At 35.8% G+C, this 26,159-nt stretch overlaps 1 protein-coding gene across 2 annotated transcripts in view; it reads left to right on the top strand.

Moving 5' to 3' along the window:
• The window catches only part of LOC132554638 (YEATS domain-containing protein 2-like), a 29,001-nt gene extending 3,746 nt beyond the window's left edge, over positions 1-25,255 (top strand). For both annotated transcript variants that reach the window (XM_060218956.1, XM_060218955.1), the window contains exons 4-17: positions 280-372; positions 671-868; positions 1,415-1,689; positions 2,151-2,262; positions 3,880-3,924; positions 4,442-7,221; positions 7,665-7,741; positions 8,446-8,525; positions 9,102-9,240; positions 9,790-9,960; positions 17,964-18,076; positions 19,619-19,693; positions 23,628-23,692; positions 24,040-25,255. In XM_060218956.1, coding sequence (XP_060074939.1) covers positions 280-372; positions 671-868; positions 1,415-1,689; positions 2,151-2,262; positions 3,880-3,924; positions 4,442-7,221; positions 7,665-7,741; positions 8,446-8,525; positions 9,102-9,240; positions 9,790-9,960; positions 17,964-18,076; positions 19,619-19,693; positions 23,628-23,692; positions 24,040-24,169 — 4,353 coding nt within the window. In that variant the 3' untranslated portion in view covers positions 24,170-25,255. The remainder of the gene's footprint in view (positions 1-279; positions 373-670; positions 869-1,414; positions 1,690-2,150; positions 2,263-3,879; positions 3,925-4,441; positions 7,222-7,664; positions 7,742-8,445; positions 8,526-9,101; positions 9,241-9,789; positions 9,961-17,963; positions 18,077-19,618; positions 19,694-23,627; positions 23,693-24,039) is intronic.
• The last annotated feature ends 904 nt before the right edge of the window (positions 25,256-26,159 follow it).

Raw genomic sequence — 26,159 nt, 5'->3', positions numbered from 1 at the left:
GGCATATAGAGTTCAGTTATCTATTATGGAAGAAATTTACTTGGTAAATTATGTAATATCTGACAACATAATCTTATTTTGTGGTACTAAGTGTCATCATATCAAGGTACAATTTATCAATTATGAGGGCATTATACAAGGATGTTAATATATCTAAATGAGGCATTATGCAAAGGTGTAAGTGTATTGAAATTAAAGCATGGTATCAAGGTGTTGGTGTATCTGAATAAGGAGCATTATATCAAAGTGTTCATTGGATAAATTTATGTGTTCTCACAGAGGCTAAATCAAAGCAGAATTATCATGGACAGACTAAGAGCCTGCATCGTGGCTAATTACTATGGCTCAGCAGGTCAGACCAAGTTATGGCAGGTAAGACATGTATTGTACAGGTCATATGTCATGTCTGTCATCTATATAAATATATAAATTTTTAATTGAATTTAATTTTCATGACATTTGTTTGTATTACTGAAGATTAAGCTTTAACAAATATTTGCATTTTGTAACTTCTAACACGACCAATTTCATGATTATGTGGTTTTAAGATACTTTTGCACCAATGGCTTCAAACGGTTATAAGTGACCAACAAATCTTAGCATAATTGAGGTAGTACTAGCTTGAACAGACACTCAAAAGGTGATCGATAAAAATGATGCAATGTTGCAGGGTAAGACATCTGACCCGGAACAGGCGCCGTCTATTCATCCAGCAGTGAAACAACATCTAGGCAAGGCACCAAAGGGACACTCCAGTCTAATTTGTGCTGATGACATCAAAACAGAACCAGGAACTGAGCTGCTTTCTGCTGTCTCTGAGAGTGTTACTTCAACTCGGTTGTCATCATCTAGCCATTGCAAGGAGGAGGTAACTACATTATTTACACCAAAGGGAGGTGAATTGTGTGTGTAATGATATAAGCAACAAGAGGAGTTAACTTGGTTTTTTTATGATATTAGTATAAAGGAGAAGTTAACTTGGGTTTGTCGTGATGGCAGCAATTGGTTTTCAGTCAAATGGCACTAAGAAGAGGTAGCCTAGATGTATCAAAATAAAAACAGCAAAGGGAGGTAACCTGCATGTGTCTCAAAGTATATATATAGAGAGAGAGCAAACCAGGAGAAAATGATATCATTATAACATTATAATATTTTCCTGCAAGTTTTCATAAAGAGAAAATCAATATTAGAGCATGTGGAAAGGTAGACTGTATATTTTATATGGGAAAAAATGTTTTCAAAATACTAGTGATGTAGAACTGCGAGTGAAATGATTAGAGGCAAAATTATAATTAAACTCACTAAAATTTAGCATTTTTATATAGAACAGAAATGCTGACCAGTGTTTCTTTGATGCATTTGTAAGAATCCAAATAATATATTTGGTAAAAAGCATTGTTGGATTCATTCTTAGGAATCAGAAGAAGTCAAGGATGTTGTCAAGGAAACAGGTGATGCTATCCCAGCCAGTGGTCGATCAATAAGTGCTAAAGTGAAGAAGAGAATCATTGTTGGCAATGTGTCCAAGTACATTCCAGTGGAGCGACGTGAGGAGAATGACCAGCCCACACACAAGTGGATGGTGTATGTTAGAGGACCCAAGGACCAGCCCCATATTGACCACTTTGTTAAAAAAGTCTGGTTTTTGTTGCACCCAAGCTATAGGCCTAATGACTTAGTGGAAGTCAGGTATGTATATCTGTAGTATTTATAAATAAAGAATCCTCTCCCAGTTGGACATAATCAGTATTTACAGACAGGGATAGGGCAGAACTTGTAGGGAAGGAGAGGGGAGTATGTGTTAGTATATAGATAGTTTACATCAGAGAAACAGAATGAAGATACGATGTTACATTTCTGTCTGTATGCTTTATTTATGACACACTATGATATGATTTACTTATGGAAACAGGTGGATTGTTTTGGTCTATCTGAGGGTGCAAAACATGAAAGTTTAGTTATTTTAAGGAATATGACAACTTCTTGAATGTTCGTATTTTGTACACACCGTCTGAATATATGTCAATAAAGATATAGAATAAAAAAGATCAAACTAATGGTTTTTTAGAATTTCCAACACCGTGTATGTTTTTGCTCGTCTGCGACTTGGTGGATTTCCCTGTAGTGATGTATATTTTGTTTTGCTTTAGTCATCCTCCATTCCACTTGACAAGGAGAGGCTGGGGGGAGTTTCCTGTAAGAGTTCAGCTGCACTTCAAGGATACAAGAAACAAACGCCTTGACATCATCCACCAGCTTAAGGTCAGGTTATGTAATGAATTGATGTTTCAGTTTAACAATCTGAAACCCTCCATGAAAGAAATTTACAGATTTACTATAATTTTATAATTTGCTTAATTTCCATTGCAAATATTTCAAACTTGGATAGAATTATAAGTGAAGGATGACGGCTTGACGTTATGCCCATATTGATCCTGGCTGACCCCAAGGGGCTAATGGATGAGACCAAAAGGGATCAAATTAAGTCCAATTTCAAAAATCTTCCCAACCTCCAGATATGATAGAATCAAATGCTCTTCATGAATGGAAGCATCTTAAGTGCTTCACAAAAATTGTAAATTTCATGGTCCAAGGATCTCCCATATCCTCATGGGGAGGTGGTAAAGTTTATTATAATTTTTAAAGGAAAACTAGATTTTTGAGCATAATTTGTTTATTTTCCATTGCAAATATTTCAAACTTGGTTAGAATTAGGAGTGAAGGATGATGGCTTGATGGCTTGCCCATATTGATCTTGACTGACCCCCCCCCCAGGGGCTGATGGGCAGGGCCAAAATGGGTTAAATTGATTTAAATTTCAAGAATCTTCTTCTCAACACCTAGGTATGGTAGAATAAAATGCTCCTTATGAATGGAAGTATCTTAAGGTGCTGTAATTACCAAAATGAGTCTCACATTTCTTCCTGGGAAGAAAGTTTTTTTCGAACTTTACTGTAGTTTTCATAGAAAAAGTGCATGTTGGAACATAACATTGTTTACTTTCCACTGGAAATAGTTTTATAAGATTTATTAGTATAGGATGACAGTGTTGATGGTATGTCTGTATTGACACTGGCTTACTATCATCATTGTCAAAATTTCTTTTTCATTACTCTTCAAAGCTACCCTTTAACCTTTATATTGAATATTGCTTATCTCAGGTGTCTGTCAATACTGCTAGGCCTCTTGTTAACCATTATGTTTCTTTAAGCATTTACACTGTACATATCCAATTGAATACAGAAGAAAATATTTCACATATATACAGAGTGAAAATATTTTAGTGAAGTGAAAAAAAACCAGTGATACCTGTATTATATATGTGACTTTAGTCAAAAAGAAATCTAGAAATCTTTGCGTTGTCCAACGATCTAGAAAATAATAACATTACATATGGCCTGACTTAGTCCCGGTCCTAGGGTCGGCTTCTTACCAACCAATTTATTTGATGAATATGTGTTTTTGTTGTTGAGTATAAAAACTCTGCTAGACCAACACTCTATTAATATTTCTATTCTGTATGTGTTAAAATAATCTTTATTCAATTACTCACGATGTAGATGTGAAACAGTGTTTTTTTTAACTCTGTACTTCTTTAATTTTATCTGTAGCAGTTTCTCGCTTCGGTGAAGCAATGGACTTGTTCAATATGGTTTTAAATTGTCATTGTAGTTAACCTATATTATGTTTAATATGTACTACATTTCGTTTGGTTTTAAGAGGTGATCTTTGTTTAGAGGGAGTTACACTGTAATGGTATTTAAATAATGATACTTATAAGAGAGGACATTCCTACATGGGCTGCTTCAGCAGAGGAGTGTTCCCCTAAGTATATCTACTGTAACATTCTAAATAATTGTAATGTTTCCTTCCCTGCAGCTGGACAGAACTTACACTGGTTTGCAGACTCTGGGAGCAGAAACAGTAAGAACTAAATGTCTATTTTAGATTAAAGATTATTTCCTGAACAAGTGTACGTTAGATTACCCCAGCACATTAACTTTTTTGGTTTGTTTTACAGAATTACTATTTTTACCATCTATTTTATTCCATCTTGTGTGACACAGAGTTGTAACTTTAGTAAATATATAAACTTTGTTTATCTTACAACAATTGCAAAACAACAGCTTATATTGATTATACTTATTGGCTCAGATGGAAGAGCACAAGGGGTCTTACTGTAGGAGAAAACACGGGCACCATGGGAAACCCCAGGTGGTTGGGCAGGTGACTTACCTTTTCACCTCCACTCTAGTAATAGAACCCCAGACAGCTAGGTGAAAGGCAAGCGTGTTATCACTGGGCCATGTGTAACTTACATAACAGTTTGAAGATAGAAATAGGCAGATTTATAAAGATGATAATAATTCTAATACAAAAAAAAAACCTTATTGTTGATATCTTATAAATCTATTAAAAAATTTGTTTGTAACTCTTGCAGGTGGTTGATGTTGAGCTGGAACGAGACTTAATTCCAGAGAGAACAAAGCAGGGTAAATCTGTGAATAAGAAAGAGACTTCAAAACAGGGCTCCGCCTCAAATGTGAATGGTTATACCAGTGAAAATATGGAGACCAAGCAGGAAGTGTTAGATGTAAATTACACGATCAAGGAGCAAACAACACCAAAGAAAGGAAATATGGCTGACAAAAAAACTCCGCAAAGAGAGACAACTCCATCACAGATTAAATCTCAGGGAAACAATGACAATGGAACAGGCATTGCCAATCTTTCAAATAAGGAAAACTGTTTTATTAAAAGTGCTGTGGAGTCTTCATCAAGTCCTGTGTCTCAGAAATCTAAAAGCGCTGTGAGTGGAACGTCTTTGATAAAGTGTATCAACAATGTACAGGGACTCCCTGTAATTAACCCATCCAACTCTTTTTCTAATACATTAGTGGTTGGAAATTTGCTGGTGAATTCCATGGATGGAAAGACTTTCCCTCAGGCAGGCACCGTCAATCCTCAGGCAGGTATTATCATACCTCAGAGTGGTGTTAACAGGTCCCAGGCTTCTCCGTCACTGCCATCTTCTACCCTGCTACTGTCAGGCTCCTCAGGAGTACAGGTGGTATTGGGCGGGTTTGGATCTATTTCAGCATCAAGTGTACCAAAATCAACAGTGACAAAACCTCCTATTCAGACTGGGAAGTCTCTTCTAAAGAAAATGTCTGATTCCCGATCAGTTACAACTACTGTTAAAACTGCCTCTACATCTGTAGCTTCTCCATCTCTGATACAATCTGGAACAGTTAACAGATTGGCTGGAGCTCAAAGTCCTTCTTCATTTGTACTACAAGGACTGGGCTCACTAAGTGGAACTGCATCTCCATGTGCTACAGAGAGTACTGGAGCAAAACAAGTTAAACCAACTGTGCAAGGTGCTACTGGGACTGCTACCAACATAATCATGGCTGGTCCCACTTCTGGAACAAAGTCACCAGCTTTTCACATAGTTACTTCTAATCAAGCAGAAAGCAGTGGATCACAAGGTCAGATGCCAGCACCTGCAGGCAAGGTGGGTGGAGCTCAGACAAAAGAGTCTGTCAGCCCCATGAACCTACCCACACCACCTCAGACTTTGTATGTACGATGTAAAGACAGCTCTGGAAATATCTTCCTCGTACCACATCATCTACTCAAACAAGTGTCAACCACTGCTAGCAAAACCTCAACCCATAATACCTCCTCCACACCCTCATCTGTTATTTCCAATGTGTCTCCAGGCCCTTTGGCAAGTGTGACTTCTTTTGAAACTGGAGTTACTTCCCTTACACAGAAGTCATTGTTATCTCATACTTCACAGGTGGATAAAACAGAACATAAGAGAATATCTACCAGTGCAATGCCACCTAAAAGTAACATGTCACCCTCATCTTTGTTAATCAAGGTGGAGTCACAAATGTCTACTTCAGGGTCACAACAAAATACCTCAGGTAAATCAGAATCTCACAACTTACGTTTAGTGACTGGTAGTTCTCAAGCGTCACAGGGCTTAACATGTGCTTTAGATCTGAAAAAGCCTAGTACTGTTTTCCATGTTAAGTCTGATACTGTAGATCCAACTAACTCTTCATCAAAGGTTGTGAAAGACCTGTTTGCTGAACCAGACAATGATCATAAATACTCTGTAGCCAATTCTTCCCCTGAAAAGAAGGAGGGAGCCTCTTTTTCACATTCTGTCACAATGTCATCAAAATTGCAGCCAAATTTCCCATTGAATTCTGAAACAAGTACAGCTAAAGAACAAACATTGGATATTGGCTCTACGAAAGCATTGTCTCAGGTTCAACAAGGTCAGGGGTCAGTGTCAGCCTCAGGTCATCTCAAGGTCACACCACAGGGATTGAAGATTGTTGGGAAAGGGACAATAGAAGGCTATCAGGGAAAATCTCCCCCAAGTACGCCACAGAAAATGACCACATTGCTACAAAATCAAGGAAAAGTTCAGACCAGTGGTCAGGGGATCGTATCACAGTCGGTAACATCAACGACTAATTCCCTAGGAACCTTATTACAGACCTCTGTAGCTCCTTCCCGTGGAGTTGGAATTAAAAACGAATGGTTAACACAAATGAAAGGTCTTGATAACGCTCATGTGGAAACAGCTACAAAAAAGGTTGAAACACAAAGTTTGCTTACGGGTAAAACTCTGCTAACATTCAACAATGTTTCAAAGTCAACGCATAGTGTGTCAATAGCACCAAAATCAAAACAACTCTTACCTAATTCAGACAGAAAAACCGTGGTAAAATTACTAAATGGACAGTCTATAGAGTCTTGTATTGGGGATAAAACCTCATTACTCTCAGGAGAAACAACGCGGGCTATTCCTTCTGTGGCGTCATGCATAACAACTGCCAGTACTCAACAACCGATAATGACCTTTACTTCATCTAGAGATCAAGATGTAAAGAATCCACTGAAAAGCGATTCAACAAAGACATCCAGTTTTTCACAAGGCAATCAAGGTAAAACAGTGATGGCTACCATTGGTACACAGAAGCTGTTGATACATGTACCGGAACTGAATCCTGTCAGAGATGACGGACAGCAGATGGCCAATTTTGAGAAATCTCCTTGGCTTGATGGAAATGTAAACAATAAATACTTCATTCAGGATGATATATCTCTAAATAAACAGAAGAAAATTATTTCTACGAAAAAAAAGAAATGTTACGAGACCGCACCCTTCAAACCATCAGAAGTCCCAGTCCTAAGGTAATATTTTCTTTTTGATACAATGTTCTGGTTTTCTGGTTCTTGTCAGATTGTTCGTTTCTAAGTATGGACATGTGGATATACGAAGGTAATACTGAAGCCTATTTGGTAAAGTAAGCACAAATATGTCTACAGGGGCACTTTCACTTCAGATTAACTTTCGCCCATTCAGTTTTTTTGTTAATATGACCTAAATAAATCAGTGGTTTAAGTTTTAAGTAAAAATTAGAATAAAATACATTTTATTATTCTTTTAAGACAAAGTCTAACAATGGGGAAGACAAGTATTTAACTTGAATGGAACGGAGCAAAGGAGAAGAAATAATGCCTCTGGGTGATTGTTTCCCTGTACACTGTATTTTTCTTTGCTACATTTTTTTTTATATATATTTGCATTGTTACTAATGTCTAGAGGTTTTTAAGAGATGCAATTTTTTCCCCAGTGTGGAAGGCTTCCATGATTTGCTGTCTTTGGTGAAGGCAGCAGTGAGGAGACATCCAGTGATTTGTGAGACAGTGGGTGGGTACTAAAGAATTGTACATATCTCATCAGGAATTTCTATTCACAATTAGTTTTAATGATGTCTCCTCAAATACAAACTATTTAATGTAAAATCAATTGTAAAAATTTCTAGTGATATTATTTTTAAAAATGATAATTTTATTTTGAAATTACAGAATCAATTTTCTTTGACATTTTACAAAAGTAACAGGAAAGCAAGCTGCTGAAATCTGATTTTACCTTATATGGTAGTGACTTGTTACAATAGATTGAAGAAATGGTGATGTGGTTAAACATCATGTATTACTATAGAAGTTCCTACAGTGCTATACAACACCAATACACACTTTTTTTTATTCCTGTTTGCCTATATACATTTGTATTTTAGAATTTTAGCTGATTTGCTTTTCCAAAATTATCCCTGCCTGATGATCATATAGCTAAAATTGGTGTTGTGAAGTGACATTATAGAATTTAGTGTGCTTGATGATCATATAGCTAAAATTGGTGTTGTGAAGTGACATTATAGAATTTAGTGTGCTTGATGTGAATTAGGTTTCATAAGATATGTATTTAACTTAATGAATATAAGAAATGTTAATGTATGTCCATTATTGATTTCATTATTAAATCTTAAGAATGTATTTTGGAAATTATAACAGACATTGTTAGAATAATGTTTGGGTGTGTTATACCTCTTTAATCAATTATTGTGCTGTCAGATCGCAGTCTCCATCCATACTGTGCAAGATCTTCAGAAGAATGGCTGTCTTGGAATGTTGGCAAACGTCGAGCTTCAGAGGTATGTAATCGGTACCTGATTGAAATGCCATGCATTTTACATGTGAAGAGATTTGTAGAATTTGTTGAGTTGTCTGTTTGTTCATCCTGTCGGGTCAAAACAAATTTTTTTTGAATATTTCATTTCATACTCTGTATCGTTATCTCAGGAAATAAGTGTCATTTCAGTTATCCAAGTTCATAAAGAATGATAATAATAATAGAGTGCTGTTAACAACAAAAATATTTCATTTTTATCATGTGTAGTTTCAGGTTAGATCCTGATTGTTTCTCATTGACCAAGATGAAAGATTTATTTATAACTCTGAACGTAGTCCTGGCTTGCAATAAAAACAACAACTTTTGCTGTTAAATCAAAATATAGCATGCACATCATTGAGTTGAACTTATTTAAGAATATAAATTGAATAAACATTAATTTACTGATTGTCCTCAAAAATGTTTGGGCGTTTTTCTCCCTCTTTAGAATTTTGAAAAGTGGGGAGGATGTGAAATCATGTGCTGAGAGTCAGATATTTTTATTTTGGTTCTTATAAGAATGACTGTACAATAAGTTGTGTTCTCTGGACTATTTCAGTGGCAAAGGGCATCTTCTGCCAGGAAATTTCTGTTGAAGAGTCTCAATGGTGCAACGTCATTCAAGGGGGAGTCACTCTGGACAACCAAACAGATCATGGTTTGGTGTAGAAACCATGTCTATAGTCCACACTTTCTAGGTCTGTTCACTTGTCAGAATTAATAACCAGTTACCATAAATGTCCAGACATATCCATATTTCTTCCTCCTTTATCAAATTTCACTTTTATATTCAATATGTTGGAAAAGCAGCCGCTAATTATGGAAAAAAAGTAGTATCAGATCTGTTGGCAAAAAAGAATGAAATGAAAAGTTGGAACTCATTAATATTGATGCTTGTCATATTTCAGTAGTTCTTAGCTGTCATCTAAAACTGACAGAATCATTAACGAAAGCAGATTTCAATAGAAAAAATGTCTGTAGTCTGCACTTCATATTTAAAATATGTAATTGGAAATTACTGTGTAAAGTTGCAGAGAACCCACTGATATCTGAAATTGCGTAGATTTGACCCTGAGTTTACAGTATAAAATCAGTATTGTGTTATCAGTGGAGATATAGCAGAGAATGAGCAGAGTAGCAGAATGATTGTCTGGAACAACAGATAGAATATATGAGCAGAAAATCAGATAAGTTACAAGTATGTAAAGATGTGTAGGTTAAGTTACAGTCTTAATATGTTTTTCCAGAGAAAACACTGCATCCGTCCCCTGTGGAACTTAGTGCTGATTCCAGTATGCTGGGTAAAAGATATACATCAGCAACAGACTCGGACGTTGTCTTGTCACACATTAGGGAAATAGATGCTGCTAATGATGCAGACCTTTCAGATGAGAAGGAAGTTGATATAATTTCTGTGGGTAAGTGATAAGTCTGTGTAGGCAGGTGACCTTCCATATATGTAGGTGACAAACATCTTTGGAGAGGTGACATATTTCTGGCAAGGGACATGTTTCTTTGGGGAGGTGACATATCTGTATGAATGGGCCACATATCTCTCTTGGTTGATAATATATTGCTGTTAGAAGATATCTCTGGGTAGGTGGTAAATCTTTGTTATGGGTAGGAGACATGTCTTTATAAGTAGATGATATTTCTATGGGTAGATGATATATCTTTATGGGAGAGAGACATGTCTTCATTGGTAGATGATATATCTAAATGGGAGAGAGACATGTCTTCATTGGTAGATGATATATCTAAATGGGAGAGAGACATGTCTTCATTGGTAGATGATATATCTAAATGGGAGAGAGACGTCTTCATTGGTAGATGATATATCTAAATGATGAGAGAGACATGTCTTCATTGGTAGATGATATATCTAAATGGGAGAGAGACATGTCTTCATTGGTAGATGATATATCTAAATGATGAGAGAGACATGTCTTCATTGGTAGATGATATATCTAAATGGGAGAGAGACATGTCTTCATTGGTAGATGATATATCTAAATGATGAGAGAGACATGTCTTCATTGGTAGATGATATATCTAAATGGGAGAGAGACATGTCTTCATTGGTAGATGATATATCTAAATGGGAGAGAGACATGTCTTCATTGGTAGATGATATATCTAAATGGGAGAGAGACATGTCTTCATTGGTAGATGATATATTTAAATGGGAGAGAGACATGTCTTCATTGGTAGATGATATATCTAAATGATGAGAGAGACATGTCTTCATTGGTAGATGATATATCTAAATGGGAGAGAGACATGTCTTCATTGGTAGATGACATTTCTATGGGTAGATGATATATCTTTATGGGAGAGAGACATGTCTTCATTGGTAGATGATATATCTAAATGATGAGAGAGACATGTCTTCATTGGAAGATGATATATCTAAATGGGAGAGAGACATGTCTTCATTGGTAGATGATATATCTAAATGATGAGAGAGACATGTCTTCATTGGTAGATGATATATCTAAATGGGAGAGAGACATGTCTTCATTGGTAGATGATATATCTAAATGGGAGAGAGACATGTCTTCATTGGTAGATGATATATCTAAATGGGAGAGAGACATGTCTTCATTGGTAGATGATATATCTAAATGGGAGAGAGACATATCTTCATTGGTAGATGATATATCTAAATGGGAGAGAGACGTCTTCATTGGTAGATGATATATCTAAATGATGAGAGAGACATGTCTTCATTGGTAGATGATATATCTAAATGGGAGAGAGACGTCTTCATTGGTAGATGATATATCTAAATGGGAGAGAGACATGTCTTCATTGGTAGATGATATATCTAAATGGGAGAGAGACATATCTTCATTGGTAGATGACATTTCTATGGGTAGATGATATATCTAAATGGGAGAGAGACATATCTTCATTGGTAGATGACATTTCTATGGGTAGATGATATATCTAAATGGGAGAGAGACGTCTTCATTGGTAGATGATATATCTAAATGATGAGAGAGACATGTCTTCATTGGTAGATGATATATCTAAATGGGAGAGAGACGTCTTCATTGGTAGATGATATATCTAAATGGGAGAGAGACATGTCTTCATTGGTAGATGATATATCTAAATGGGAGAGAGACATATCTTCATTGGTAGATGACATTTCTATGGGTAGATGATATATCTAAATGGGAGAGAGATGTCTTCATTGGTAGATGACATTTCTATGGGTAGATGATATATCTAAATGGGAGAGAGACATGTCTTCATTGGTAGATGATATATCTAAATGGGAGAGAGACATATCTTCATTGGTAGATGACATTTCTATGGGTAGATGATATATCTTTATGGGAGAGAGACATGTCTTCATTGGTAGATGATATATCTTTATGGGAGAGAGATGTCTTCATTGGTAGATGACATTTCTATGGGTAGATGATATATCTAAATGGGAGAGAGACATGTCTTCATTGGTGGATGATATATCTAAATGATGAGAGAGACATGTCTTCATTGGTAGATGATATATCTAAATGGGAGAGAGACGTCTTCATTGGTAGATGACATTTCTATGGGTAGATGATATATCTAAATGGGAGAGAGATGTCTTCATTGGTAGATGACATTTCTATGGGAAGATGATATATCTAAATGGGAGAGAGACATGTCTTCATTGGTAGATGATATATCTAAATGGGAGAGAGACATATCTTCATTGGTAGATGACATTTCTATGGTAGATGATATATCTTTATGGGAGAGAGACATGTCTTCATTGGTAGATGATATATCTTTATGGGAGAGAGATGTCTTCATTGGTAGATGACATTTCTATGGGTAGATGATATATCTAAATGGGAGAGAGACATGTCTTCATTGGTGGATATATCTAAATGATGAGAGAGACATGTCTTCATTGGTAGATGATATATCTAAATGGGAGAGAGACATATCTTCATTGGTAGATGATATATCTAAATGGGAGAGAGATGTCTTCATTGGTAGATGACATTTCTATGGGTAGATGATATATCTAAATGGGAGAGAGACATATCTTCATTGGTAGATGACATTTCTATGGGTAGATGATATATCTTTATGGGAGAGAGACATGTCTTCATTGGTAGATGATATATCTTTATGGGAGAGAGATGTCTTCATTGGTAGATGACATTTCTATGGGTAGATGATATATCTTTATGGGAGAGAGACATGTCTTCATTGGTGGATGATATATCTAAATGATGAGAGAGACATGTCTTCATTGGTAGATGATATATCTAAATGATGAGAGAGACATGTCTTCATTGGTAGATGACATTTCTATGGGTAGATGATATATCTAAATGGGAGAGAGACATGTCTTCATTGGTAGATGATATATCTAAATGATGAGAGAGACATGTCTTCATTGGTAGATGATATATCTAAATGGGAGAGAGACATATCTTCATTGGTAGATGACATTTCTATGGGTAGATGATATATCTAAATGGGAGAGAGACATGTCTTCATTGGTGGATGATATATCTAAATGATGAGAGAGACATGTCTTCATTGGTAGATGATATATCTAAATGGGAGAGAGACGTCTTCATTGGTAGATGACATTTCTATGGGTAGATGATATATCTAAATGGGAGAGAGATGTCTTCATTGGTAGATGACATTTCTATGGGAAGATGATATATCTAAATGGGAGAGAGACATGTCTTCATTGGTAGATGATATATCTAAATGGGAGAGAGACATATCTTCATTGGTAGATGACATTTCTATGGGTAGATGATATATCTTTATGGGAGAGAGACATGTCTTCATTGGTAGATGATATATCTTTATGGGAGAGAGATGTCTTCATTGGTAGATGACATTTCTATGGGTAGATGATATATCTAAATGGGAGAGAGACATGTCTTCATTGGTGGATATATCTAAATGATGAGAGAGACATGTCTTCATTGGTAGATGATATATCTAAATGGGAGAGAGACATATCTTCATTGGTAGATGATATATCTAAATGGGAGAGAGATGTCTTCATTGGTAGATGACATTTCTATGGGTAGATGATATATCTAAATGGGAGAGAGACATATCTTCATTGGTAGATGACATTTCTATGGGTAGATGATATATCTTTATGGGAGAGAGACATGTCTTCATTGGTAGATGATATATCTTTATGGGAGAGAGATGTCTTCATTGGTAGATGACATTTCTATGGGTAGATGATATATCTTTATGGGAGAGAGACATGTCTTCATTGGTGGATGATATATCTAAATGATGAGAGAGACATGTCTTCATTGGTAGATGATATATCTAAATGATGAGAGAGACATGTCTTCATTGGTAGATGACATTTCTATGGGTAGATGATATATCTAAATGGGAGAGAGACATGTCTTCATTGGTAGATGATATATCTAAATGATGAGAGAGACATGTCTTCATTGGTAGATGATATATCTAAATGGGAGAGAGACATATCTTCATTGGTAGATGACATTTCTATGGGTAGATGATATATCTAAATGATGAGAGAGACATGTCTTCATTGGTAGATGATATATCTAAATGATGAGAGAGACATGTCTTCATTGGTAGATGATATATCTAAATGATGAGAGAGACATGTCTTCATTGGTAGATGACATTTCTATGGGTAGATGATATATCTAAATGATGAGAGAGACATGTCTTCATTGGTAGATGATATATCTAAATGATGAGAGAGACATGTCTTCATTGGTAGATGACATTTCTATGGGTAGATGATATATCTAAATGATGAGAGAGACATGTCTTCATTGGTAGATGATATATCTAAATGATGAGAGAGACATGTCTTCATTGGTAGATGATATATCTAAATGATGAGAGAGACATGTCTTCATTGGTAGATGACATTTCTATGGGTAGATGATATATCTAAATGATGAGAGAGACATGTCTTCATTGGTAGATGATATATCTAAATGATGAGAGAGACATGTCTTCATTGGTAGATGACATTTCTATGGGTAGATGATATATCTAAATGATGAGAGAGACATGTCTTCATTGGTAGATGATATATCTAAATGATGAGAGAGACATGTCTTCATTGGTAGATGATATATTTAAATGATGAGAGAGACATGTCTTCATTGGTAGATGACATTTCTATGGGTAGATGATATATCTAAATGATGAGAGAGACATGTCTTCATTGGTAGATGATATATCTAAATGATGAGAGAGACATGTCTTCATTGGTAGATGATATATCTAAATGATGAGAGAGACATGTCTTCATTGGTAGATGACATTTCTATGGGTAGATGATATATCTAAATGATGAGAGAGACATGTCTTCATTGGTAGATGATATATCTAAATGATGAGAGAGACATGTCTTCATTGGTAGATGACATTTCTATGGGTAGATGATATATCTAAATGGGAGAGAGACATGTCTTCATTGGTAGATGATATATCTAAATGATGAGAGAGACATGTCTTCATTGGTAGATGATATATCTAAATGGGAGAGAGACATGTCTTCATTGGTAGATGATATATCTAAATGATGAGAGAGACATGTCTTCATTGGTAGATGATATATCTAAATGGGAGAGAGACATGTCTTCATTGGTAGATGATATATCTAAATGATGAGAGAGACATGTCTTCATTGGTAGATGATATATCTAAATAATGAGAGAGACATGTCTTCATTGGTAGATGACATTTCTATGGGTAGATGATATATCTAAATGGGAGAGAGACATGTCTTCAATGGTAGATGATATATCTAAATGATGAGAGAGACATGTCTTCATTGGTAGATGATATATCTAAATGGGAGAGAGACATATCTTCATTGGTAGATGACATTTCTATGGGTAGATGATATATCTAAATGGGAGAGAGACATATCTTCATTGGTAGATGACATTTCTATGGGTAGATGATATATCTAAATGGGAGAGAGACATATCTTCATTGGTAGATGACATTTCTATGGGTAGATGATATATCTAAATGGGAGAGAGACATATCTTCATTGGTAGATGACATTTCTATGGGTAGATGATATATCTAAATGGGAGAGAGACATGTCTTCATTGGTAGATGATATATCTAAATGATGAGAGAGACATGTCTTCATTGGTGGATGATATATCTAAATGATGAGAGAGACATGTCTTCATTGGTAGATGACATTTCTATGGGTAGATGATGTATCTAAATGATGAGAGAGACATGTCTTCATTGGTAGATGACATTTCTATGGGTAGATGATATATCTAAATGGGAGAGAGACATGTCTTCATTGGTAGATGATATATCTAAATGATGAGAGAGACATGTCTTCATTGGTAGATGATATATCTAAATGATGAGAGAGACATGTCTTCATTGGTAGATGACATTTCTATGGGTAGATGATATATCTAAATGGGAGAGAGACATGTCTTCATTGGTAGATGATATATCTAAATGATGAGAGAGACATGTCTTCATTGGTAGATGATATATCTAAATGGGAGAGAGACATATCTTCATTGGTAGATGACATTTCTATGGGTAGATGATATATCTAAATGGGAGAGAGACATATCTTCATTGGTAGATGATATATCTAAATGATGAGAGAGACATGTCTTCATTGGTAGATGATATATCTAAATGGGAGAGAGACATGTCTTCATTGGTAGATGATATATCTAAATGATGAGAGAGACATGTCTTCATTGGTAGATGATATATCTAAATGGGAGAGAGACATATCTTCATTGGTAGATGACATTTCTATGGGTAGATGATATATCTAAATGGGAGAGAGACATATCTTCATTGGTAGATGATATATCTAAATGATGAGAGAGACATGTCTTCATTGGTAGATGATATATCTAAATGGGAGAGAGACATGTCTTCATTGGTAGATGATATATCTAAATGATGAGAGAGACATGTCTTCATTGGTAGATGATATATCTAAATGGGAGAGAGACATGTCTTCATTGGTAGATGATATATCTAAATGGGAGAGAGACGTCTTCATTGGTAGATGATATATCTAAATGGGAGAGAGACATGTCTTCATTGGTAGATGATATATCTAAATGGGAGAGAGACATGTCTTCATTGGTAGATGATATATCTAAATGGGAGAGAGACATGTCTTCATTGGTAGATGATATATCTAAATGGGAGAGAGACATGTCTTCATTGGTAGATGATATATCTAAATGGGAGAGAGACATGTCTTCATTGGTAGATGATATATCTAAATGATGAGAGAGACATATCTTCATTGGTAGATGATATATCTAAATGGGAGAGAGACATATCTTCATTGGTAGATGATATATCTAAATGATGAGAGAGACATGTCTTCATTGGTAGATGATATATCTAAATGGGAGAGAGACATGTCTTCATTGGTAGATGATATATCTAAATGGGAGAGAGACGTCTTCATTGGTAGATGATATATCTAAATGGGAGAGAGACATGTCTTCATTGGTAGATGATATATCTAAATGGGAGAGAGACATGTCTTCATTGGTAGATGATATATCTAAATGATGAGAGAGACATGTCTTCATTGGTAGATGACATTTCTATGGGTAGATGATATATCTAAATGGGAGAGAGACATGTCTTCATTGGTAGATGATATATCTAAATGGGAGAGAGACATGTCTTCATTGGTAGATGATATATCTAAATGGGAGAGAGACATGTCTTCATTGGTAGATGATATATCTAAATGGGAGAGAGACATGTCTTCATTGGTAGATGATATATCTAAATGATGAGAGAGACATATCTTCATTGGTAGATGATATATCTAAATGATGAGAGAGACATGTCTTCATTGGTAGATGACATTTCTATGGGTAGATGATATATCTAAATGGGAGAGAGACATGTCTTCATTGGTAGATGATATATCTAAATGGGAGAGAGACATGTCTTCATTGGTAGATGATATATCTAAATGGGAGAGAGACATGTCTTCATTGTAAAATGATATTTCTATTGGTTGATATTATATCTCTTCTGCTAAGTCATATATCTCTGCAGGTAGGTGATGTTGATTGGTGACGTACCTCAGAAGGTAGATGAACTATCTTTTGGTATGTGTTATATCTTCGGGTAGATGGTGTATCTATATATGTGTAGGTGAGATATATCTGTAGTTAAGTAACATATCCCTATGGTTAGGTCAGGTAATATACCTCTGAGTAGAGTTTGTAAGTTTTCAGACTTTGAGAACTCAAGAATCACGCCCAGAACATGTAGAGCTCATAGATGTAAGTTCTCAAGACTTGGAATACTTAGAGTGATTTCAAGTACCCATCAAGCTTATAGTTAATGTTTACAGACTTTGAGTATTCAAAATTATATCAATGACTTTCCATTCCAGAGCTTGCAAAAGTAAAGGTGAAAGCAGAGGTGACAAAAGAGCTGGTATACTGTGATCCGATCGTCCTGCCTCCATCAAGACAGGCTCGGTTTGTCCAGGACCTATCTACAAAAGTAATTATCATATGATAGTCAGTGGGAAGATTTATATTTCTCTTGATAAACTAGCGTCAAAAGTTTGGAAGTATTTTTAGGTGTTTTGGTTAAAATGCTATAATTGGCAAAGTGCAAGTTAGAAACAGATACAATACATTTCAAGTGCACCCTAGATCATTTTTTTATGTCCCCGCCATTTATGGCCGGGGGCATATAGCGTTGCCCATGTCCGTCCGTCCCGTCCCGTCGCATCCCGTCGCGTCCCGTCCCAAATCAGTATAAACCACCTAACAACTTCATTCGGAAGGCAATTTTCATGAAACTTCATACAAATATCAAGTATGGAAAGACCTCATGCAGTGTTGAATTTCTCGGCATTCTAAAATAAAGATGGCCACCAGGGGGAGATAACTCAAAAAAGAGGAACATCATCTTATTTCTACATAATTTGGTACTTGTGGGTTTTAAGGCATAAGGAACTAATATACTCCCTCATTTTTTCCAGAGAACAAAATTCCAAATTCATGTACGTTAAATCAACTTGTCAATTTAAGTATGAAACTTAAGTTGTACATAGTTGCATACAAATTAACAAAATCATCTCTTTTGGACCTTTCACTATTATTTCACATGGGGGGGCGGGGGCATTCATGTCTTACAGACATTTTCTAGTTATTCCATTTTTTCATTTTTTCCTGGGAATCTTTTGTCCTCCCCTTTTGGATCTCCTATTTTTCTCATTATGGATTTTTTAGAGTGTCAAACATTCAGAAGCCTGTTTGCTGACTTTAAAACCTTTCCCCACAGATAGAGATATTCTTTTCACTCATAAAGGTGTCATATATGTGTATAACATCTGGCTATCAGTCTTATGTCTGGTAATCAGCCAACCCATCACTCATTCCAGATTTGCAGACTTGGGCTATGATAAGCCCACACGCATTAACATGTATATGGCAATTTATATGAGATTGCTAAAAGTTACTAATTAATTGCCCTGTCAATGAAGAGATAACCCTACTGAGTTTTAAAATCTATGATTATACTATCTTATATAGAGTTTTACAATGGACATGTAGCGGCATTTGGACTGTATATCCACAATATTCTGCTGCAGATTTAAAACTACAGTAAGGTTGTCCCTGTATCAATTCATACTGGTTTTAAACAACCTAAACATGATGATTAGGTTCCATATTTTGTGCTTTATTACAGCAAAGTTGGTTACTTGTTCAGCATTTGTGACACAAGTAACATTAAATGTCATGTGATTGACGTCACTCTCGTGACATGTCCTTGTCAGTCGATGTTATTGACATCGTTAACAATCACCGTCTTGGCAAGATATGCAAATGTAAATACACTCTTTACATTGTGGTTGGCTGTTGCTTATTGATTTTGTTACAAATGTTGTGTACATCTCGCATAAATGTAAAATATTTCTATTTAGCTCTTATCCATGCTTTTAGTAAAGAAGATGCATTGACCCTTGAGTTTTAAATTTTTGTTCAGAAAACTGTATATTTGTTTCTGATGAAGATCGATGTTGTTTTTATTCAGATTGGGGTGAAATTTGAGCCGTCAGAGATTGACAGAGAGATTCATGGGTCTGTAGCAGAAGATATGATATTCTCTGTAAGTACATTATATTTTTTGCATGTCTACAGTCAAGTTGTGCAACAACACAATGCTTTCTGTGATACATGAGACAAGCAAGTATTAAATTAAAATTTATGAAATCTTACAGGCTAGGTGCTTCTAACACTATTGAAATTCCCATCAATTATGAACTGTGTCCTAATTTGAACATGATTCTTTGAGACAGGACAATATCACACAATGCAAAGGATTATGGGATCAATGACATCTAATTCTAGCGGTCTATTTAATTGACAATATAGATAGAATACACTTTTGTACCAAGTTTCATGTTGATATTTGTTTATTTTTTCCCTTGATTGTTGGCGACACAAAAGTACATTGACCAGGTATTGTACTAGATAAACATTTTAAAGATGTGATAGCAGATACCTAAAGCACTGTTATTTCGGTTTCAAGTGATAGTAAGTGTGTATAATGTATCAATTTTTGGTGGGCTATTCAAATCACTCTACGTCTGTCATCCGTCATACTACATCCATATGATCTGAAGTTGTGCCCTATCGCTTTTCGTAAAATTTTGGTAGAGTTTTTCCCCTTCTTGTAGAATTCTTTATGAAATATTATGTTAAGAAGATCTCATAAAGTACTGAAGCAATATTTCTCTAAAGTGGCATGCTACATTCCTATCATATATGGTTGTGCCCTTTTGGTAAAATTTTAATAACATTGGTTAGAGTTTTGTAGATATTGTGTCAAGTGTATCTAATAAAGTACTGAAGTAGTATTTCTCAAACTTGGCATACTACATCCCTATGATATGTTATGTGCCCTATCATTTTCCATTTAAACATGGAAATATTTTTGAGGCTTCTGATAGGTTGAAATTAAGATATTATCTGATTAAGTTGAAAATTATATAAAAAGGTTTAGGGGGATGACAGGTACAATGATACCATTTTCAAAAAAAAAAATAAAAATTGTGTCCATTAGGTTGCCATGGTGACCAAATGAAGACCTCTTTGAGGAATCTTCCTGCCTCCAAAACTATCGTTGTTTGGGGAACGGGGAAGTATTTGTCGACTTTCCTGGCCACAGTTCTAGTCATCACTATGTTCAAATTTCTTGTCATTAAGAGCAAAAATTTAGAAGAAAAGAGAAAAGAAGGGAAAATATCCAACCTTCAGAGAGCAAATAAAGATTAAACAATGGTGGACACCCATATTCCTCTAGAATTTCTCATTAGTAACTGGAAAACATCACTCCTAATTTTACCAGTTGCAGCACCCCTGGTTTATAATTTGGAAAGGTCTACATCTGTAACTGTAACATTTTATATATATCATATTCTTAATATATTGAAATAAAGTATTTCTATCAAAACCATCAAACTTTGGTACTATAGTTAAGTAACCAATTCTATATATAAACTGTTGGCCATAACTCAATATATTTCTAAAAGTTTTAAGAATATTCACGCTTTAAATCAAATTATTTGAATATAAAATAAAGGTTTTCTTACATCTATATAATAGCTATTTTTAGCCCACCATCAATAGATGGTTAGCTGTTCAAATCACCCTACAGACGTGGTCCTTCGTCCATCTGTTGTCCATCCATCCCTATTTTTTGTATCACTATTTCTTGAGAAGTACTGGATGGATCTTTCTAAAATTTCATATGTAGGTTTCCCTTGGTCTGTAGTTGTGTCTATTTGATTTTGGGACAGAGAAACATAATGGCTGACAGGCAGCCATCTTGGGTCTTGGATATAGGAGAGTCAGTTTCATATCAAGGATGGGTCTGGGATAGAAGAGTCAATGTTATATCTATGATGGGTCTGAGCTTCCTAGGGATGGAGAGAAGGACGGAAAGGGCCTTTTTAGTGGAGTAATTCTTTGAAATTATCTTTATGCTTGAATGAATGATTGAATTTTAGGACAAAACATCCTAGGGTTAGGAAACATAAATTCTCTGTAAATGATGATCCTGATTGGGTAGATGGGCAGGCCTAAAAAGGGTGATAGATCAAAATCTTTTAATAGATTTTCATTTGATTTAGATGAAACAATTTCAGCAACTAAACCAGGTGAACAATACAGACATTAAGGACCTCTTGTTCAGAGAAAGACAAAATGAAAATTATCTATCCCAATAGTTGTACAAATCATCATCAGATATAATAAGATTTGGATTATACACTGGGTGTATTACATAGGGGTGTGTGTAATACACTCACAGACAACCTGGGTGTATTACATAGGGGTGTGTGTAATACACTCACAGACAACCTGGGTGTATTACATAGGTGGATGTGTAATACACAGACAACCTGGGTGTATTACATAGGTGGGTGTGTAATACACAGACAATCTGGGTGTATTATATAGGTAGGTGTGTAATACACTCACTGACAACTGGGTGTATTACATAGGTGGGTGTGTAATACACTCACTGACAACCTGGGTGTATTACATAGGTGGGTGTGTAACACACAGACAACCTGGGTGTATTACATAGGTGGGTGTGTAATACACAGACAACCTGGGTGTATTATATAGGTGGGTGTGTAATACACAGACAATCTGGGTGTATTATATAGGTAGGTGTGACACTCACTGACAACTGGGTGTATTACATAGGTGGGTGTGTAATACACTCACTGACAACCTGGGTGTATTACATAGGTGGGTGTGTAACACACAGACAACCTGGGTGTATTACATAGGTGGGTGTGTAATACACAGACAACCTGGGTGTATTATATAGGTGGGTGTGTAATACACAGACAATCTGGGTGTATTATATAGGTAGGTGTGTAATACACAGACAACCTGGGTGTATTATATAGGTGGGTGTGTAACACACAGACAACCTAGGTGTATTACATAGGTGGGTGTGTAATACACAGACAACCTGGGTGTATTATATAGGTGGGTGTGTAATACACAGACAACCTGGGTGTATTACATAGGTGGGTGTGTAACACAGACAACCTGAGTGTATTACATAGGTAGGTGTGTAATACACAGACAATCTGGGTGTATTATATAGGTAGGTGTGTAATACACTCACTGACAACCTGGGTGTATTACATAGGTGGGTGTGTAATACACTCACTGACAACCTGGGTGTATTACATAGGTGGGTGTGTAATACACAGACAACCTGGGTGTATTATATAGGTGGGTGTGTAATACACAGACAACCTGGGTGTATGACATAGGTGGGTGTGTAATTCACTCACAGGCAACCTGAGTGTATTACATAGGTGGATGTGTAATACACTCACAGGCAACCTGGGTGTATTACATAGGTCGATGTGTAATACACAGACAACCTGGGTGTATTACATAGGTCGATGTGTAATACACAGACAACCTGGGTGTATTACATAGGTGGGTGTGTAATACACAGACAACCTGGGTCACGGTTACTTAAATATGAGGAATGGGGCCCCGGATAAATATATGATATTATGTGTTCTTTATTTACAACAATTGGGAAACTAGTTTTCATATAGCTGGGGCAAAATGTTTTAGACTTTCTTTTAAAAGGATCAATTTTACTTGAACAAAAAGGAATATTGTGATCTGGATGTGAAAATTGAATACACACTTGTCTCATTATTTCACAGATTTAGTTTTTGCTATCAAGTTAATATACATATGATATATATTGTACCATGAAATATCGAATATATCCCTGTGAAAGTCCTGAGCTACACATTAGTTGGCCTGAATATTACAACATGAGGGGTCCTATTGTGGGAGGAAGTCAGACAACCCATTAAAAAAACACATAGTATTAGTCACCTTATTACATCAATTAAACCCCAGACAAATAGAGAGTGGGGCAAGAATCTAGGTCATGCATCTGATTTTATCTATCACCAGCTTCAGGTAATGGACCAAGAATTCAATGATTTTTGTATGAGAGAAGTAAAGATATCTTGATTGTTGTGTTCCAGGCCATGAAGACCTTCATGAGTGATATGCTAAGAGAGACATATTCTATGAAAGTAAATTTGGGAAGGTGAGACCTCCAAATCATCAGATCAGATGTTACTTTGATTCAAGCATGCTTTTAAAATCGTGATCAGTCAATTACATATCAAAAGATCTGAGTTATGTATGTTTTAACTTGATATAATAAAATAATAGGGAAATATCCATTTTCTATATCTTCAACAGTTGTAGTCTGTTAGAGTAAAGGCATGGACAGCATACTAATTAAATGCAGTCTATTATTTATGTAAACTGACATTAATTTCAATCAGACATAAATCTGTCTCTTGTACATTGTTTCCTATATATAAGTGGTAGATCAGGTTGCAGTGCCTAGATCTTTGTCTGAATTTCTTTTTTCCTTTTTCTGATCAGGTATGCAGACAGCATTGGAGTTGGTGATGTTTATCGCACACTGGACAGGATATCCGAGACAGATTTCCTTACAAATCATCACCTTGGTGTTCAAGCTTCTAATCCCATTTCTTCACCTGCCAAGAGATGACAACAGCAAAAGATTGGAAAATAACAGCTTCACTATTAAAACACTTTTAGAATCCTAGAGACCATTTCATCATTACTTCTACACTGCACAATTTACTGCTAAATATTAGGGGAAATCTCACACTCCCCAAGGACAAATACACTCTAAAGGTAAATTTCTGCTAAATATTAGGGGAAATCTCACACTCCCCAAGGACAAATACACTCTAAAGGTAAATTTCTGCTAAATATTAGGGGAAATCTCACACTCCTCAAGGGCAATACACTCTAAAGGTAAATTTCTGCTAAATATTAGGGGAAATCTCACACTCCCCAAGGACAAATACACTCTAAAGGTAAATTTCTGCTAAATATTAGGGGAAATCTCACACTCCTCAAGGGCAATACACTCTAAAGGTAAATTTCTGCTAAATATTAGGGGAAATCTCACACTCCCCAAGGTGTACACTCTAAAGGTAAATTTCTGCTAAATATTAGGGGAAATCTCACACTCCCCAAGGTGTACACTCTAAAGGTAAATTTCTGCTAAATATTAGGGGAAATCTCGCACTCCTCAAGGGCAATACACTCTAAAGGTAAATTTCTGCTAAATATTAGGGAAGATCTCACACTCCCCAAGGGCAATACACTCTAAAGGTAAATTTCTGCTAAATATTAGGGGAAATCTCACACTCCTCAAGGGCAATACACTCTAAAGGTAAATTTCTGCTAAATATTAGGGGAAATCTCACACTCCTCAAGGGCAATACACTCTAAAGGTAAATTTCTGCTAAATATTAGGGGAAATCTCACACTCCTCAAGGGCAATACACTCTAAAGGTAAATTTCTGCTAAATATTAGGGGAAATCTCACACTCCTCAAGGGCAATACACTCTAAAGGTAAATTTCTGCTAAATATTAGGGGAAATCTCACACTCCTCAAGGGCAATACACTCTAAAGGTAAATTTCTTTTAAACATTTAAGGAATAAGTCCTGGCTAAACCTTTGAAAGGACATCTTTTACATTATTGGGAATGATTTGTGTGATAACGTGCACTCTGTAATGCCGATATCTACATTCTTGAGGAGAAAAAATATTGTTTAATATCGAGGGGGTGGGGGGCGGGGGGATATCACCTTGTACACCTGAAGGACAAATTTCTACACCATACTGATTCAAAACATAGAAAATGTGAGCTTTGATGATAACCATCTTAACACCAAAAATATTGTTTAATATCGAGGGGGTGGGGGGCGGGGGGATATCACCTTGTACACCTGAAGGACAAATTTCTACACCATACTGATTCAAAACATAGAAAATGTGAGCTTTGATGATAACCATCCATTATGGTGAGAGAGAGATGATGCAGGACTGCTAGAAAAAATTAACACCAAATTTATATTTTAATTTCTTTAGCAAAGTCTGTTAGAGTACATCTGAGTGCAATTTGCAATTGGCAGATCAGATAAGCTTTATTATGTAGTAATTTCATGTCAAAAACTCCAAATATTTTCACCTTCATGAGGCAAACATACCTTGATCAAATCAAGTGCTGTCCGATCAATACATAGTGATTTAAAGTTGTCTTAATAATATGGTTAGTGACTGTTAGTCAAGCTCAAATTACTGTCAACATACCAAGTATTATCAGACCATAACCAACTGAACATTTGTGTATCATATGTATGAAATGTCAAATTAAAATATTTTTATTAAGAACTTTGTTTATTGTTGACTTATAATGAAATGGCTGAGGCAGTAGTATCGCCCATTTTTATGTGATGGCTTTTTAGGTCATTTGACCCAAAGGATCAGGATGATCTATAGCCATGTTTTGTCCATCCTTGTGTGTCATGTTTAAACTATTCATACAAATGACATCCTTTCAATAGCCACAAAACCCATGGTACTGATATTAGGCCCATAGAATATTGGGATGGAGGTATGCAAGTTTGTTGAAATGATAACCTTTACCCATTTTCAAGGCTGTAAGGGTCAAATGTGTT

This window comes from Ylistrum balloti, unplaced genomic scaffold, assembly GCF_031769215.1.
Source record: "Ylistrum balloti isolate Yb309-2 unplaced genomic scaffold, AGI_CSIRO_Ybal_v1 Utg370420, whole genome shotgun sequence".
Taxonomy (NCBI): domain Eukaryota; kingdom Metazoa; phylum Mollusca; class Bivalvia; order Pectinida; family Pectinidae; genus Ylistrum; species Ylistrum balloti.
The sequence above is the reverse complement of the archived record's forward strand: the minus strand, read 5'-3'. Positions and strand labels throughout refer to the sequence as shown.